At 37.8% G+C, this 15,808-nt stretch overlaps 1 protein-coding gene and 1 long non-coding RNA gene across 19 annotated transcripts in view; one reads left to right on the top strand and one right to left on the bottom strand.

Moving 5' to 3' along the window:
* Window positions 1-15,808, top strand: part of LOC133761667 (uncharacterized) — a 123,317-nt gene that overhangs the window by 98,523 nt on the left and 8,986 nt on the right. For 15 of the 18 annotated variants that reach the window (XR_009866201.1, XR_009866199.1, XR_009866208.1 and 12 more), the window contains 3 exons: window positions 2,167-2,205; window positions 3,922-5,043; window positions 15,091-15,194. This is a non-coding gene — a long non-coding RNA (uncharacterized LOC133761667). The remainder of the gene's footprint in view (window positions 1-2,166; window positions 2,206-3,921; window positions 5,044-15,090; window positions 15,195-15,808) is intronic. The other 3 variants (XR_009866209.1, XR_009866202.1, XR_009866200.1) reach the window with 3 other exon arrangements.
* Window positions 10,477-15,748, bottom strand: KCNRG (potassium channel regulator). The gene is made up of 2 exons (XM_062194239.1): window positions 15,069-15,748; window positions 10,477-11,816 (listed from the first exon to the last, which is right to left on the bottom strand). Exons 1-2 carry the CDS (start codon window positions 15,644-15,646, stop codon window positions 11,579-11,581), a joined length of 816 nt encoding a protein of 271 aa, XP_062050223.1. The 5' UTR covers window positions 15,647-15,748; the 3' UTR covers window positions 10,477-11,578.

Raw genomic sequence — 15,808 nt, 5'->3', positions numbered from 1 at the left:
TTCAAATGCCTTAAGAGTTTAAGTTGGCATTTTTCAGGTGAAAAAGAATCTTTATTATGAAGTACATATTCTGCACCAAGCAGTTCAAAATAGTCATAAAAGATAGTCCCTGCCAACAAAGAACTTTTAGCCTAAGTGGCAATATTACACCAACATACAAGAATCCAACAGAGCATAATAGAAAGCAAACTGTCTTTCCATCTAGTATTGTAGCAGCTCAAAGGAAATGAGGCCTTAGGTATCTTCCCCCTACATGAAATTGTCCCTGTTCATTTGTTGTCCTCAAGCACAAATGCCATATCTAATGAACTTTCATACCTAACTTGAAACAGTGGGGAGGGACCCTCTTATTCTTTATGTGTACACTTTGCAAGCCTAGCATAGTCTTAAATATAATGGATGCTTATTGGAAATCAGCAGTAATATCTTTATGGCAGAATAACATAACTGAAAGGCTGAATGCCAGCTGGATATAAAACTCCTAGGTTCATTCTTCACTTTTCAGGTCTTCTGTCATTCAGTGCTACCTATAAATATTCATGCCTTAGCTACCATAAAAGTACAATTTTTCCAACCTAAGCCAGAATGTTGTGGGTAGAGCTATGAACAATCAGGCTTGTGATCCCTTTTTGAGGGCCATTAGTAATCTGATGATTATAAACCTAACAACAAAATGTGAAGTGCTATCAAATGTAACAACTGTTAACATGTTTCATGGGGCAGGTTGTTAGGCCTAGCAACTGAGATGGTTTGCATCCCATATAATACCAGGGTCTGCTCCTGATTCCAGCTTTATACTATTGCAGACCCTGGGAGGTAGAAGTGATAGCTCGGGTGATTGAGGTTCCTGCCACTCACAAGGGAGACCTGTATTGATACCAATGCTCTTAGCCCGATTTGGCCATTGCAGGCATTTGGGAAGTAAATCAGCAGGTGGCAACTCTATTTTCATCTCTTTCTGCTTCTCAATTTAACAAAATATTTTTTTCAAAATCAGTAAATATGTCTGGTTCAAAATTTTTCTTAAAGGTTTATTTATTTGAAAGGCAGAGTTAGAGACACAGAGATCTTCCATCCCCTAGCTCACTCCCTAAATGGCTGCAACAGCCAGAACTGAACAGGGTGTGAAGCCAAGAACTTCTTCCAGGTCTCCCACATGGATTCAAGGACCCCATCCTTTGCTGCTTTCCCAGACACACCAACAGAGCTGGATCAGAAGTGGAGTAGCTGAGACTTAAACCAGCGACCATATGGGATGCTGGCCCCATAGCCTACTATGCCACAGTGCCGGCTCTATAAAAAAAATTTTTTTTTTTTCCAGGAAACACCACATTAGCATTATTGCAGAAACAAAGTTTTGAGTATCTGCTTTTATTTTTTTTATTTAATATGTGTCTCTGAAATTAATGGAGTGCTTCTGAAAGCCTGTACTTAACTAGAGCCACTATATTAAAGTACTTTCTCAAACTTTCTTGGACAATGTTACTGTAGTTTTTGTTTTATTTGAAAGACAGAGAGACAGACATAGATCTTCCATTTGCTGGTCCACTCCCCAAATACCTACAATATCCAGGGCTGGGCCAGGCCAAAGCTAAGACCTTGGAACTCAGTCTGGGACTTCCATATAGGTGATGGAGACCCAAATACTTGAGCCATCACTTGCTTCTCCCCAGGGTGTACATTGGCAGGAAGTTGGAATCAGGAGTGGAGCCAGCACTTAGGCACTTGGATATGGGATGTAGGCCTCTTAAGCAGTGTCTTAATCCCTGTGCCAAATGCCCTCTACCATCTTAAGATACTTTTATAAGACTAACCAAGTCACACACAAAAAATTTTCGGAAATATAAAAAGGCAAAATTGTGGATGAAATACATAGCATTTTATTTACTGCTAGGACATTTGTTTTAAATCATATTTGTGTTGGGATAAGAATTCGTTTTTATATAGCCTTAGAGTTTTTAATTTAAACCCATTAGAAATTTATATCTGTCTTTCTCTTGGTGTATAAAGAATATTTTATGAAGTCTGTTGGTTTTAGTTTGGCTTTGAGGATGATTGACATTTCTTACATTTGCCTTTTAAGCAAAATTCAGAAATTCAGCAGTTAGATAAGGGTTACTATTTCAAAGCAGCTTCCCTTAATTTGTTTTATGACCTGTTTTCCAGGTATGAATTTTGGCACCATTGCTGTTCCCCTTAGAAAAGGTGAGAACTGACTAAACTACAAGTACTGAGACCATGTGGAGAAGGGATTGAGGCTGGAAGCAGAAAACAGATAGTACAGAACAGAGAGCATGATAGCGGCTCAGTTCAGTAGAGGGAAATAAATGCCCCATGAAATGATTCTTTTAACACAAAGCTGTAACTTTGGGAATTTACAGGGTTATTGGATATTTGTTTTTGCTGTCAATAAAAATGTCTATTTTCTAATTGTGTCCTGCATGCTTATAAATTAAGGTGCATATAGTTGTCAAATAGTAGACTTTTCTGGCTAGTAGGTAAGAATTTAAGCCAAAATAGAATGCAGTGTTCCCCAAAAAGGTAACCTGGGATTTGTGCCATTGGACCTGAGGCAAAGGTTACATAAATTTGGATAACTAGGTTAGAACTGTTAACTGTGATTTTGCCAGGAAAACCAATTAAAGGATAAATCTTTATACAGCAAGAAGGGAGACATTATGATCTCTTGAAATAAAATAATGGAAGTTGACTTTTTTGAATGATAAAAATGTAGCAAAACTATGCAGAGAGATTTCTAAGAAATAAAATCTGGCGGCAAAGAAACTGGGAATGTGAATATTGTAGTAATATACTAGTACAGAAAACTTGAGGGGCCAGCGCCGTGGCTCACTTGGTTAATCCTCTGCCTGTGGCGCCAGCATCCCATATGGGCACGGGCTCTCGTCCTGGTGGGTCCTCTTCCAGTCCAGCTCTCCGCTGTGGCCTGGGAGGGCAGTGGAGGATGGCCCAAGTGCTTGGGCCCCTGCACCCGCATGGGAGACCAGGAGGAGGCACCTGGCTCCTGGCCTCAGATCGGCACAGCGCCGGCCGTGGTGGCCATTTGAGGAGGGAACCAACAGAAGGAAGACCTGTCTCTCTGTCTCTCGCTCTCTTACTGTCTTAACTCTGTCCAATAAAAAAGATACATATCAAAAAAAAAAACCTTGAACAGAATAGTGAGAGAGAGAGACAGAGAGAAAGGTCTTCCTTTTTGCTGTTGGTTCACCCTCCAATGGCCGCTGCGGCCAGCGCATCTCGCTGATCCAAAGCCAGGAGCCAGGTGCTTCTCCTGGTCTTCCATGCGGGTGCAGGGCCCAAGGACTTGGGCCATCCTCCACTGCACTCCCGGGCCATAGCAGAGAGCTGGCCTGGAAGAGGAGCAACTGGGATAGAATCCGGCGCCCCAACCAGGACTAGAACCCAGTGTGCCGGCGCCGCAAGGCGGAGGATTAGCCTGTTAAGCCACAGCACTGGCCCTGTAAAAACACATTTTTCAAAGAAAAGCAATATAGAATATGATGGACTAGATAAAAGCTGTAAAAAATGTGTTTTTACATTAGAAGACAGTGGTGATGTCACTGAATAAAATACAGCTAAGAAAATCTAGGGAAAGATGTTTCATCCTATTTTTGTAATATTGCATATCAGGTGATATTAAGTTGTTCAGTTTGACATGCCTTGATTAAAGATCACTGATATTCTGAACTGGAATTCTATATAAAAGTCAATCTGTAGAGGTAAATGTGGCAGTTATTCACATAAAGTTGTTAAGAGTAGACATGCTGACTCAATCTCTTTATTTAGGACAACGGATGCTTGCCTTTTAAAAAAATGTAAACACATTTATGTAAATAAACTGATTGAAATATAATCTTAAATATTGTCAAAACTGAATTTTGAAACTCTCCCTTTTTTCCTTAGAATGTCACATCTCCATCTTACGCCTGTAAGAAAACTCCTACTTGTTTTTTATTATGAGGGTCAGTGACTGAAATGTGTTAATACCCTTAAACCTTATCTTCTCTTTTAATAAAACAAAGGTCTTTCCCAGTATTAAACTGAGGGAATGGAATTGAGAATTTAAAATCCCAAAGTTAAAATCCAAGTTAAAACCATAAAATTGACATGGCTTTAATTTCTCAAATGGAAAGGCAAGTAATTGAATTGGGGGAAGTGTGCTGGTCTCCATTTGCAAGAAACAGTACAGCACAAAGACCTGGCATTCTGGCTGAAGAGCTGTAATAATAAACAGAAATCTGAAAACCAGGAAGACAAGTTTTCCAAGAGTGCAACTGTGGCATTTCAAAGGAGATTTAACAAAAAATTCCGGAAGATGGCCAAAAATAGATTTAGGTAATTGAGATTCCTTGTTTGACTACTTATTTTTGATGGAGAAACACACTTAAGAGGAAGTGAAGGTTCTAAGGTCTGAAATTTTTTTGCATCCTAAATTGGTTTTGCTTTTGAAGAAAACCATTAGCCAAAAACAAACAAATCGAAATTCAACACTGCTTGAATTATGATGCTGCTTAAAATGTAGAAGTTTTTTTTAAAGTGACCAAAGCAACACTTTTTAAAAGTTGAATGAAAGGAACGAAAGCAAATATTTTGGTTTTCTAGAAGTGAAACCTTGTTTTGTAGGGTTTCTGTTGACAAGTGAAAGTATCTTTCTGTTTACTCACTTACACTTAACTACTTGTCATAAAGCCTTCCCGTCATTAGGTAAAAAATATATTACTCTATATCTTTATGGTTTTTATCATACTGCATGTTAGTGATATGTACGGAAACCTAAAATGTTAATCTGAGTTTCCAAATAGCCTTTGCAAACACTGGTAATACATCTTCTGCATGTGTAAAGATCTTTTGGACTATTTCACTTTAACCCTTGAACTACTTGGTTAATCCAAGTTCAGTGAATGTACAAGCTCAAATTTAGTTATCCAGAGCTCGGAACATTTCTTTCTGTTTTTCTGTCCTAGTTGCATCTAACTTACATGCTGGCCTGCTGACTTATCTTTTCATGACTCCTAAATTATGGAGGTAAGTGAAGATTTATTACCAATTATAGTCATGTGACAATCACTCTGAACTTGTATTAATGATGTTTTTTTAATTGAACTTTTATTTAATGATTATAAATTTCCAGTGTACAGCTTATGGATTACAATGGCTTCCCCCCTCCCATAACTTCCCTCCCACCCGCAACCCTCCCCTTTCCCGCTCCCTCTCCCCTTCCATTCACATCAAAATTCATTTTCAATTCTCTTTATATACAGAAGATCAGTTTAGTATATATTAAGTAAAGATTTCAACAGTTTGCCCCCAAATAGCAACACAAAGTGAAAAAATACTGTTGGAGTACTAGTTATAGCATTAAATAACAGTGTACAGAACATTAAAGACAGAGATCCTACATGATATTTTTTAAAAATTAATTAATTTTCTATGCCATTTCCAATTTAACACCAGGTTTTTTTTTTTTTCCATTTCCAATTATCTTTATATACAGAAGATCGATTCTGTATATAATTAGTAAAGATTTCATCAGTTTGCACCCACACAGAAACACAAAGTGTAAAAATACTGTTTCAGTACTAGTTATAGCATCACTGCACATTAGACAACACATTAAGGACAGATCCCACATGAGATGTAAGTACACAGTGACTCCTGTTGCTGACTTAACAATTTGACACTCTTGTTTATGGCGTCAGTAATCTCCCTAGGCTCTAGTCATGAGTTGCCAAGGCTATGGGAGCCTTTAGAGTTCGCCGACTTTGATCTTATTCCGATAGGGTCATAGTCAAAGTGGTAGTTGCTAAGCACTCTCGTAGCATTACTTTTTTATTACCAAATTATATATATTCCAATTTGGACTGGGCTGTTTTACTCTGCTTAAACATATAATTTTATATAGCTTTCAGTGAGCTAGTATTCCTGTATATTTATGTTGTCATCTCATTTTTGTGTGGCATTATCCAAATTTCAAATAGAATGAACCGTGGGATTTTTTCTGCCATCTGTAACTTAAATGAACTATTCCAGGCTAGATTATATAAAGTATCCTCATCCATCTATGAGTCTACAATAATTCTTTCTTTTTCATGATTTTATTCACTAATATAATGTTCCAAATGTTTTAATTCATTTGAGTCTATTAGATGTCTAGCACTATGAGGGAATAAAAGACCACTATTAAGCACAGTCCCAGTCCCCATCTTAAGAGAACTCGTGAAACCGCAGGCATGGTGCTTGACTTCCCTGTCTCTTAATACAAAAAGAGTAAAATAACACACTACTTGGGTTCCTACTAGGGAACCTAAAGAAATCCACCTGCTTTACTGAAGTGTTGTGAAATGAGAAAAAAATAACATGAACCATAATTGGTATGTTTTACCCAGCTGATAAGGTAAAAAACCATTTGTTCCCATGATTTCTGAACTTGAGGTGCTTTTGTGACATCTGAAGGAAGATTGCCTATTTTAAAGCCCTGTACAGTTAGATAAGTCTTAAGCACATTTTAGTTTGGGGCACAAAATCCTATTTACTTTGCTCTGTGTTTAGTTTCTTTTTAATTCTGTGCAATGCTTAATGTTTATTTCCCATTTTCACCTATGTACAGATTTAGTCTATTAAAAGATTTTAGTGCTGGATTTCTCATAATTTAGATAAATACTAAGAATATTTTAGATGATGAGGTTTTTGGTGAAATTTGTATACAGCATTATAGAATACATCCTGAGGTTTAGTTCTGTAGAAAAGCTGGTAGATAATTTTTTTTACTAGGTTGTTGGTGTTTCAGAACTTTATTTTTAGTAACATATTTCAATGTCTTTATTTGTTGAGATTTAAAAATACTAAATTAGTGCTACATTCTATATTTTACATGGGTTGTTTGACTCCAGGAGGTAATAAAATTTCCTAAATTTTTTTTTTAAGATTGATTTATTTATTTATCTGAAAGAGCTACAGAGAGGCGGGAGGGGGAGGTTGAGGTTGAGGTCGAGGTTGGTCTTCCATCTGCTGGTCCACTCCCCAGATGGCTGCAATGACCAGCACTGTGCCAATCTGAAGCCAGGAGCCAGAAGCTTCTTCTGGGTCTCTGATGCAGGTGCAAGGGCCCAAGGACTTGGGCCATCCTCTACTGCTTTCCCAGGCCACAGCAGAGAGCTGGATCAGAAGTGGAGCAGCTGGGACTGGAACCAGCACCTAAATGGGATGCCAGTGCTGCATACCAGGGCTTTAGCCCACTGTGCCACATTGCCACCCCCCTAAATTTCTTTTTTAAAATGTCCTCTTAGCAGCTTCTACATTACCAATTTTGCTGTTACAATAAAATTCCCCAGCACACAGGAAAAACAACAAAATAAAGGGGTTTAGAATGCTCATAGAAAATCTTTTATTACCCCATACCCCAGCACAGTCTCTGATGCTGTGCTTCTCTAGTGATGTGATCTATGATAAAGAGTCAACATAAAAGCTTATAAAGCAAAGCTGAAGTTTGTTAGATGTAAATGGTATACAAGATAATGTAGAAACATTATGATTACCTAAGCCATCTCTCAACTTGCTTTCCCTTGACCATTTTATACTAGTTCTGTCTGCTTATTGTAGATATATATTAAAAGCAGTCCAAAGTGGTTCTGACTTTACCATGACCTAAGAAATCTTTGCAGTCATGTCTTGTATATTAAATGCAAGAGTAAATCAACACTAGAGCTCCTTCTCAGAAAATATTTGTAGAGAGAACTTCCATTCACTTACAAAGGAAATTGTTTTTTTAAAGTAAGTTACTGAGGTTCAAAAATCATAAGCTAACATCTTTGATGCCTTATCAAAAATAAAACTGTGAGTGATGCAAAGAAATACAACATACACAGCAGAAATAAGATAATGCAGGAGGCCCAACTATTGATGGTACCATTAAAACTAACAAAACTTAACATGCCACTGTGATGATTCATACTTGTGTATATGAAATGGAATGATAGGTGTTTATGATTTATTAGAAAAAGGTTTACACTATAGTAGTCAAGATGAGCTTCTGCCATCATTTTTTTTTTCTTTTTTGAAGATTTATTTATTTATTTGAAATAGAGTTAGACAGAGAGAGAGGTCTTCCATCTGCTGGTTCACTCCCCAACTGGCCACAATGGCCGGAGCTGGGCCGATCTGAAGTCAGGAGCCAGGAGATTCTTCCCACATGGGTGCAGGAGCCCAAGCACTTGGACCATCTTCTGCTGCTTTTCCAGACTATAGGAGAGAGCTGGATCGGAGGTGGAGCAGCAGAGACTCGAACTGGCTCCCTGATGGGATGCTGGCACTGCAGGTAGCAGCTTTACCCACTGTGCCACAGTGCTGGCCCTGCCATCATTTTCTTATCATTTAAAATAAAAATGACAAATTTATTCAGGCAAAAAGTTGAGAGTCAAGTGGTACTCACATAAAAATGTACAAGTCTTGTTTTTTTTCTAAAGCAGGTAGAAGATTTTATTTGCCTATGATGCATCAAACCTGTTTTCTTCAAGCTACATTTGCCTGCCTCCCTTTCTAAAATAAGACTCAATTATTTTTGCATGCCTTGGCATCCCAGCTAACAGTATCCTACTCTATTTTGAAGTGAACACAGAGCCTTACTGAGATGATACTGACAGATGTGCTTCCAGATGAGATCATCTCTCAAGTATTTACTAAAATGAGAAACTCAGTCTACTCTGAAAGTTCTGTTTCCCTAGTGAATATTATATATTTAATTGTGATAATCTGTCTCCTAAAAAAGCTCTGCATTCTAACTTGAGAAATTCTTTGAAAGGCCTTAGTTATTTTAAGTCCATTGTCAGTGTTATAAATTATATTTGTAGTATGCTATCTTGAGGGGCAGAAATTTATTTTGTTCTTTTCAGTAAGGATCTCTAGTATTTGGGATACATTTGGCACACAATACATGTCAATATTCACAGAATGAATTATGTATTTTTCCATACATAATATATTTTTATTACCTCATTTAAAAATATCCTAATTTCTTTTTTTTTAAGATTCTATTTATTATTTGAGAGAGTTATAGACAGTAAGAGCAAAAGACAGAGAAAAGTCTTCCCTCCATTGGTTCACTCCCCAAATGGCCTCAACTGCCGGAGCAGCACCAATCCGAAGCCAGGAGTCAGGCACTTCTTCCTGTTCTCCCACATGGGTACAGGGGCCCAAGGACTTGGGCCATCTTCCACTGCTTTCCCAGGCCATAGTGGAGAGCTGGACTGGAAGTGGAGCAGCCAGGAATCAAACTGGCGCCCATATGGGATGCTGGCGCCACAAGCGGAGGATTAACCTACTGCACCACAGCGCCAGCCCCAAAATATCCTAATTTCAATTGTTTCCTGCAAATGTGAATGGCTAAAAACACATAAAAGCCATTTGAACATTACTGACTTACTCTTTGCCAAACTGTGGTTAAAGTTTTTTTGTTTTTTTTTTTTAAGATTTATTTATTTATTGGAAAGTGAGAGTTACACAGAGAGAAGGAGAGGCAGAGAGAGAGCGGTCTTCCATCTGCTGGTTCACTCCCCAGTTGGCCACAATGGCCAGAGCTGTGCCGATCCGAAGCCAGAGGCCAGGAGCTTCTTATGGGTCTCCCATATGGGTGCAGGGGCCCAAGCACTTGGGCCATCTTCTACTGCTTTTCCCAGGCCATAGCAGAGAACTGTAACGGAAGTGGAGCAGCCAGGTCTCGAACCGGCACCCATATGGCGTGCTGGCGCTTCAGGTCAGGGCGTTAACCCACTGTGCCACAGCACCAGACCCTAAAGTATTTTTTGCTTCAGTATTTTAACCACATTTTAGGTTTTGTAAGATTTATTTATTTATTTGAAAGTTAGTGTTAAAGATCTTCCATCTCTTGGTTCACTCCCCAATAGCCACACAACAGCCAGGGCTGGGCCAGGCCGAGGCAGGACCCAGGAGTTTCCGCAAGGTTTTCCGTGTGGGTAGCAGAGGCCCAATCACCTGGGCCATCCTCTACTGCTTTCCCAAACCATAAGCAGGGAGCTGCATCAGAGGTAGAGTATCAGGGTCTCAAACCAGCACCCATATGGGATGCTGGCATCTCAAGCAGCAGCTTTACCCACTATGTCACAACACCAGCTCCCACCTTTCAGTTTCAGTATACAGAATTAAAGTGTTATTGTATGACCATGGAAATTTATATAAAACTAGTTTAATCACTTTCATGGCAAATATTTATTAGAATAGAAATATTTTGCCCTAGATTATACTGCCAACAGGAAATCAGACCAAACATCTTCCCCCAAAACTAAACAACACCCTGAAAAAACTAAGTTGGTTTTTCTACAGAAAGGAAATGATGAGAGGTGTCAAAAGCAAAAAAAAAAAAAAAAAAACTTATTCTTACAGCATGTTTTTATTTGGACCATTCTTCTCTTTAAAAATAAAATTTATTGCAGATTTACACAGAGAGATGATCTTCCATTCACTAGTTCATTTCCCAAATGGCCTCAATGGCCAGATCTGGGCCAAGCCAAAGCCAGGAGCCTGGAGCTTCTTCTGGGTCTCCCACATGGATGGCAGGGACCTAAGGGCTTGGGCCATCTCCTGCTTTTCCTACGCCTTTAGGAGGGAGCTAGATCAGAAATGGAGCAGCCAGGACACAAAATGACATCCTTATGGGATGCTGGCACCACGGGCAGGGGATTAACCTACTACACATCGCCAGCCCCACACTCAACAGCTTTTAACTCTACTATGTGCAAAGTACTTTGCACACTTTGACTTAGTGATTCCTCTTCTAGATGTTTATCCTAGTTTTTCAAATGACACTAAGAATGTGTATATTAAATGTTGACAGAGGTTTTCCAAACTGATCACTAAATTTAGGTACTACTTAATAACAACAGCATTCTAAGTGGTAAGCATGGTATGTCACTTATAATAGCGTTAAAAACTATTGAGTGGTTCGAGAAGCTCACATTCAACTGAATAAGTTTGTTTTATGATGGCATATAAAGTCTATACAGAAGAAAGGATTAACTAATATCCATAGGAAAGGAAGAAAAAAAAAGGCCACACAAAAGAGGTTCAAATGAAAGTGGGCCATCCATTTTCTTCATCATTATCACATCATCAACAGTTTACTGAATGCCCAGCCTCTGCCAGGCATTAATCCCCTGCCTTAATCCTCACATTTCCTTTGAGGGAGATATCTTCATTATACTTATGTGCCAGATGAAGAAGTTGAAGCACATAGCTAATAGGTGACTTATCTGGGATTAGAAACAAGCAGTCTGACTCCAGAACCTGTCTCTGAAAGCTGTGTTCACTGTTCAAGAAAGGCAAACTGGCTTTGATGGTAGAAGGAACCTGTGATTATCATCAGCACATGCTGTTGAGATCAGCAGAGCATTCAGGGTAGCTTAAGCACTGCTAGGGGCCTGATTGCCCAGAGGTGGCATAATAGGAGGCCAAAAAGCCTGAGTAAAGATTTGACTATGTACATCTATGCCCAAGGAGAGAGTTTCTAAACAAGAAAATGACAGTTTTCCTTTACTCAGTACACACAACTTTATGTCTTTTTCTGAGATTGCTCTGACATGATGGTCATCTCTGATTTTGGTGTTTTGTTCATGGCAAATGCTTCAGGGCTTCTTACTCTTTCAAAGCTATAGCATTCACTTTTGTCTTCGGATGATACTGTCCTGCTGACCAGATGGAAGCCTTCTTTCAATATGGTGTCAATCAGTAAGCCGAGGACATTTGTTCCGTTGGCCAATTTTCGATTATCAGGTTTTATAGAAACATACCTAAACACATAAAGTTTAATTATAAAGTATCCCTTTAATAATTAGCAAAACTACTCAAAAATTTACTTATTACCTCAAATGAAAGCTGAAAATCTGAAATCCTGTCAGATTTTTCAAAGTTTGTTTACAAATCTAAATAATTTGGGGTACTAAAAATAAAGACCTTACTGTGATGTCTAAAGTCAGTTCCGCACTTAGGCATATAGCCAAGATAGATGAATTTTCACTGAGAAATATTTTCTAAAGCAAACAATTCAATAAAAAAATTGAATTGGCTTAATTTTTATGTAGTACAATCTAACCATTTTCAGTTTTTAATTTGCTACTTTCCTCGATTTAATTGATTAAATGAGCACTTTGTACATTTACAATTTTCCCTCATCTCATTTTACCAATTATTAGTAATGACATTCTGAATTTTCTTTTGTGACTTACTCCTATCAATTTTTAAGTGAAATTTTGCAGATAAAAAATTAAAATGTCAAGATTTTATTGCCACTTTTTGCTCATTAACTGCCCATCATCAAAGATTTGGGGTCAAAGAGCCTTTGGAGTAGAAACAGTAAAATCTTCTGCCTGGGCGATTCCACAGGATCAGTGCACATAATTCAAGAAAAATGTCTGAACTTTTCAGATAGCTATATGTTGGCTTTCATAGTGTCGGCATTACATATCTATTACAGATGTAGCTCTATTACTTCTTCCTTAACTACCATAAAGAATGTTTTCATCTTTGTTCTCCCACTGTTTGTTTATAAAATGTGAAGAGTAACTTAGGGTCATTCCAGGGAAACTCCTAGAACTATCTAAGTAACAATATGGGTAATAAAATGCTTGGAGTTATTCCCAGCATCCTTTTAATGATCATGATTGAAATAGAGTGTTCACTAGAGGTCATCATATTTAGCAACTAATTCTAGGCAAAGAAAACAATAGTGAAAACTAAGAATTACCAAACTACAAAGCACATCTTAAAATAATGTTGATTATATTTGATACAGCAAATCTTTAACATCATTAAATCATTTCATCCAGTCCCAGGCCCCAGGTCTTGATTATGTAGGCTAGAAACATTTGTCAAAGAGATAAAGTTTCAGAGTAGCTCATAAAAGATTTAAACTACAAATAGTATTTAGTGGGTGGTAACAAAGTAGAATGTATGTATAAGAAACTGAATTCTCTAGGAGGTCCAGTTGAAGAATAAAAGATTTCAAAGCACAAAATAAGGATGGAATATAATAAACTAGTAAGAAATAAGAATTCTAAACTTATTTTTTTATATTTTAAAGGCATTTTCTATTGAGACACTTTATAAAGGAGAGGTCAAACAAAATAAAGGCTACCAAAGGGACCCTAGAAAGCTGTGACCATAACTTGATAATGTTCTGTCACATCAGTGGCTATCTGAAAGATACAAGCATTTCTAGTACTGTGAGCTTGAGAAATAATAACTGAACAACCGCTAAGCTAACAAGACTTTAGCGTGGAAAATCATACTGGTGGAACATACTAAATAAATGAGATGATATACCAGACTAATAGGAGCCATTCAGGCTTCCTCCTCTACTTCCTACCTTCCAAAACCATCTCAATAGACAAATCCAGACCAAAGAGTGAGCAAAAATAATAAAAGTTTGCTAATTAGACTGTTATATACTCAAGTGGGCCTTTGATGGCCAGATTTTTCATTCAACCACCAGAGAGCCCTATAATGTCAGCTTATTCAGACTATATATCTTTACTTTAAAATTAGCACTATATTTTTAAAATCACAAATAGTTATGGGATGGAAAAAATTCTGAACTTCAAACAAACGAATACCATTTGGTGACACACAAAAAATCTTAATTTAAAAAATAACATTTTGGCATTATCTATTGTTGAAGTTTAAATATAATACCTTTCTCACATTAAAACAGAAAAAGTGTTGTTTCTAGGACAATAAAAAGTAGAAACCATTTGGCACTGTATACATATAGGAATATCTCAATCTTCATTTCTAATCTTGTTTTTTAAACATTTTCTCCAAGTGTAGCTTTTAAAAAGCATTTAGCGTTTCCAAAGCATCTTCTTTATATTCACCTCGTCTGTTTCTTCTTAAAATCAAGACACCATTTTCCCTTATGTTTCTAACTTTTTCAAAAGGGATCCCAAAAGAAATCCTAATCACTTAAATCTTAAAAACCAAAAACTGATCATTTCTAATTGTACATAGAGTTAAGACAATTTGAAACAAAGATGGGCTCTTATATTTTCTTCACAATCAGCCCATTAATTTGACTGACTTTTTTCCCAAAATGATATTTCAGTCTCTTTGGGAGATACACTTACAAAGCACTTAAGTATTAACATACTCAGTTTTATTGTTCAGTGTTCTCCAGTAGGTAAACAAGTATCCTTCCTGATGGCTACTACTCGAGGAAGTATTCCAAAATATCTATCTACCTTTACTCCCCACCTCCCCCCAACACACACAGTATATATTATTTTAGATGCTACCAGCAAAGAACACATACAGGCTTTTCCCCACTTACAAAAATGAAAGCTTTCACATCCATAAAATAATGGTAGCACAACATGAAGACATTTTTAAGGGGCGGAGAGGGGATGTGACTGCAGAGTGAAAATCAGCCTGAGGATCCAGCCAAGAAAACAGAGAAAGCGAATAATGACTCAGGAGCAACTATGCTTAAGATACAGCCTATTCCAATGTTTTGAGCTGTGTAAGAGCCAGTGATGTACTAGGATAGCAAGTCTGCCAGGAGATATATCTGCCTTTAAGGGTGTTTTAAAAATAAAGATGAAGAAAAATCCATAATTGAACCATAAAGACTTCAAGAATAGATATACAGTATATAAGGAAATTGGGAGAAAACTACTGAGCCCTTTGTATATGGAAGTCACTAAAATAACTTCTTGAAAAGTAAGGCAATTCACTTCTGAGCCAAATTCTTTAGCAGTGGAATATAATCTATAAAATTATCTCCTCTTATAATGAATAATCATTGTTCCAGTTTTCCCTGGGCAGTTTGGTTTATTCCTTTTGTTCCATGTATGTATGCCACTTTCACTATGAAAAGTATCCCAGTTCAGAAACCCGTTATTTGGTCATTCTACCCAACTCCACGATTATCCCAAAATTTTAAAAAATAATTTTCTCCCAAGACAAGTTTCAGGAAAGAGGAACATTCAGTTATGAAGGAAAACTGCAGAAACTGGTTTAGAAGAGAGATGCCTCAAAGTACAAAATACCTGACTCCAGTTTGGTTCTCAGGAGTGCTGTCAGAGCCGCACTGGAAAACCAGGTCGTGGTAAGAAGGTCTTTGTGGAGGCAGTGGAAGGAAGGTCACCTGCGGGGGGAAGGAGTTGCTATTCCAGGTGAGTGCTGAAGGTTGCTCTATAAACACTGTAATCTTCTCAGTTAACATCTCGATTGTTTTGCTGCAAGAGCCAAACACCCTGAAAAATGCTTGAGTGTTTCGGCTTAGGAAGTGCACCTCCAAGACAGCAGGTCCTTTCTGTAGCAGGTGTCGGTTTAAGAGATGAACCAGTGAATCAAGTTCATAGAAAAGAGCCTCTCTCTGAAGCCTAAGGTAGTCTGAAAAGTCAGTGGGTAACAAAAGCTGGTGAGTTCTCAAGAAATCCAAGATGAAACTAAATAAAACACCATCTCTGTCCACAAAAATCTGGCCACCGACCATCTTGAGTTCTTGGTCTTGGCCATCTACCATTTGTGCTAATCGAGAGGCAGGAAACTGCTTTATGGTAGAAATCTTTGTTGTGAATATCTTCCCTCCCACGTTCAAAGTGACCAGTTCTTGACTACTCATTCTTCCCTAGCATCAAACTAGAGGCTACGAACTCTCAACTATAGTCTTGAACAACTTGTTAATCAACCTATAAATGTAAACGATGCTATTTATATATGATTAAGAAATAGGAGGGAGGGGGAAAAACAACAAAAGCCAGACCTAGATGCCTGGGTAACTACT

The sequence above is a fragment of the Lepus europaeus genome, chromosome 6 (genome assembly GCF_033115175.1).
Source record: "Lepus europaeus isolate LE1 chromosome 6, mLepTim1.pri, whole genome shotgun sequence".
In the NCBI taxonomy this organism is placed as follows: Eukaryota; Metazoa; Chordata; class Mammalia; order Lagomorpha; family Leporidae; genus Lepus; species Lepus europaeus.
The sequence above is the reverse complement of the archived record's forward strand: the minus strand, read 5'-3'. Positions and strand labels throughout refer to the sequence as shown.

What these genes read in the sequence shown, in the direction of transcription:
- KCNRG (XM_062194239.1), bottom strand. Translation starts at nt 15,646, where the DNA reads ATGAGTAGTCAAGAACTGGTCACTTTGAACGTGGGAGGGAAGATATTC. An exon ending in GAGAACCAAACTGGAGTCAG is followed by an intron (nt 11,817 to 15,068) that starts GTATTTTGTACT and finishes TTATGTGTTTAG; the next exon opens with GTATGTTTCTATAAAACCTG.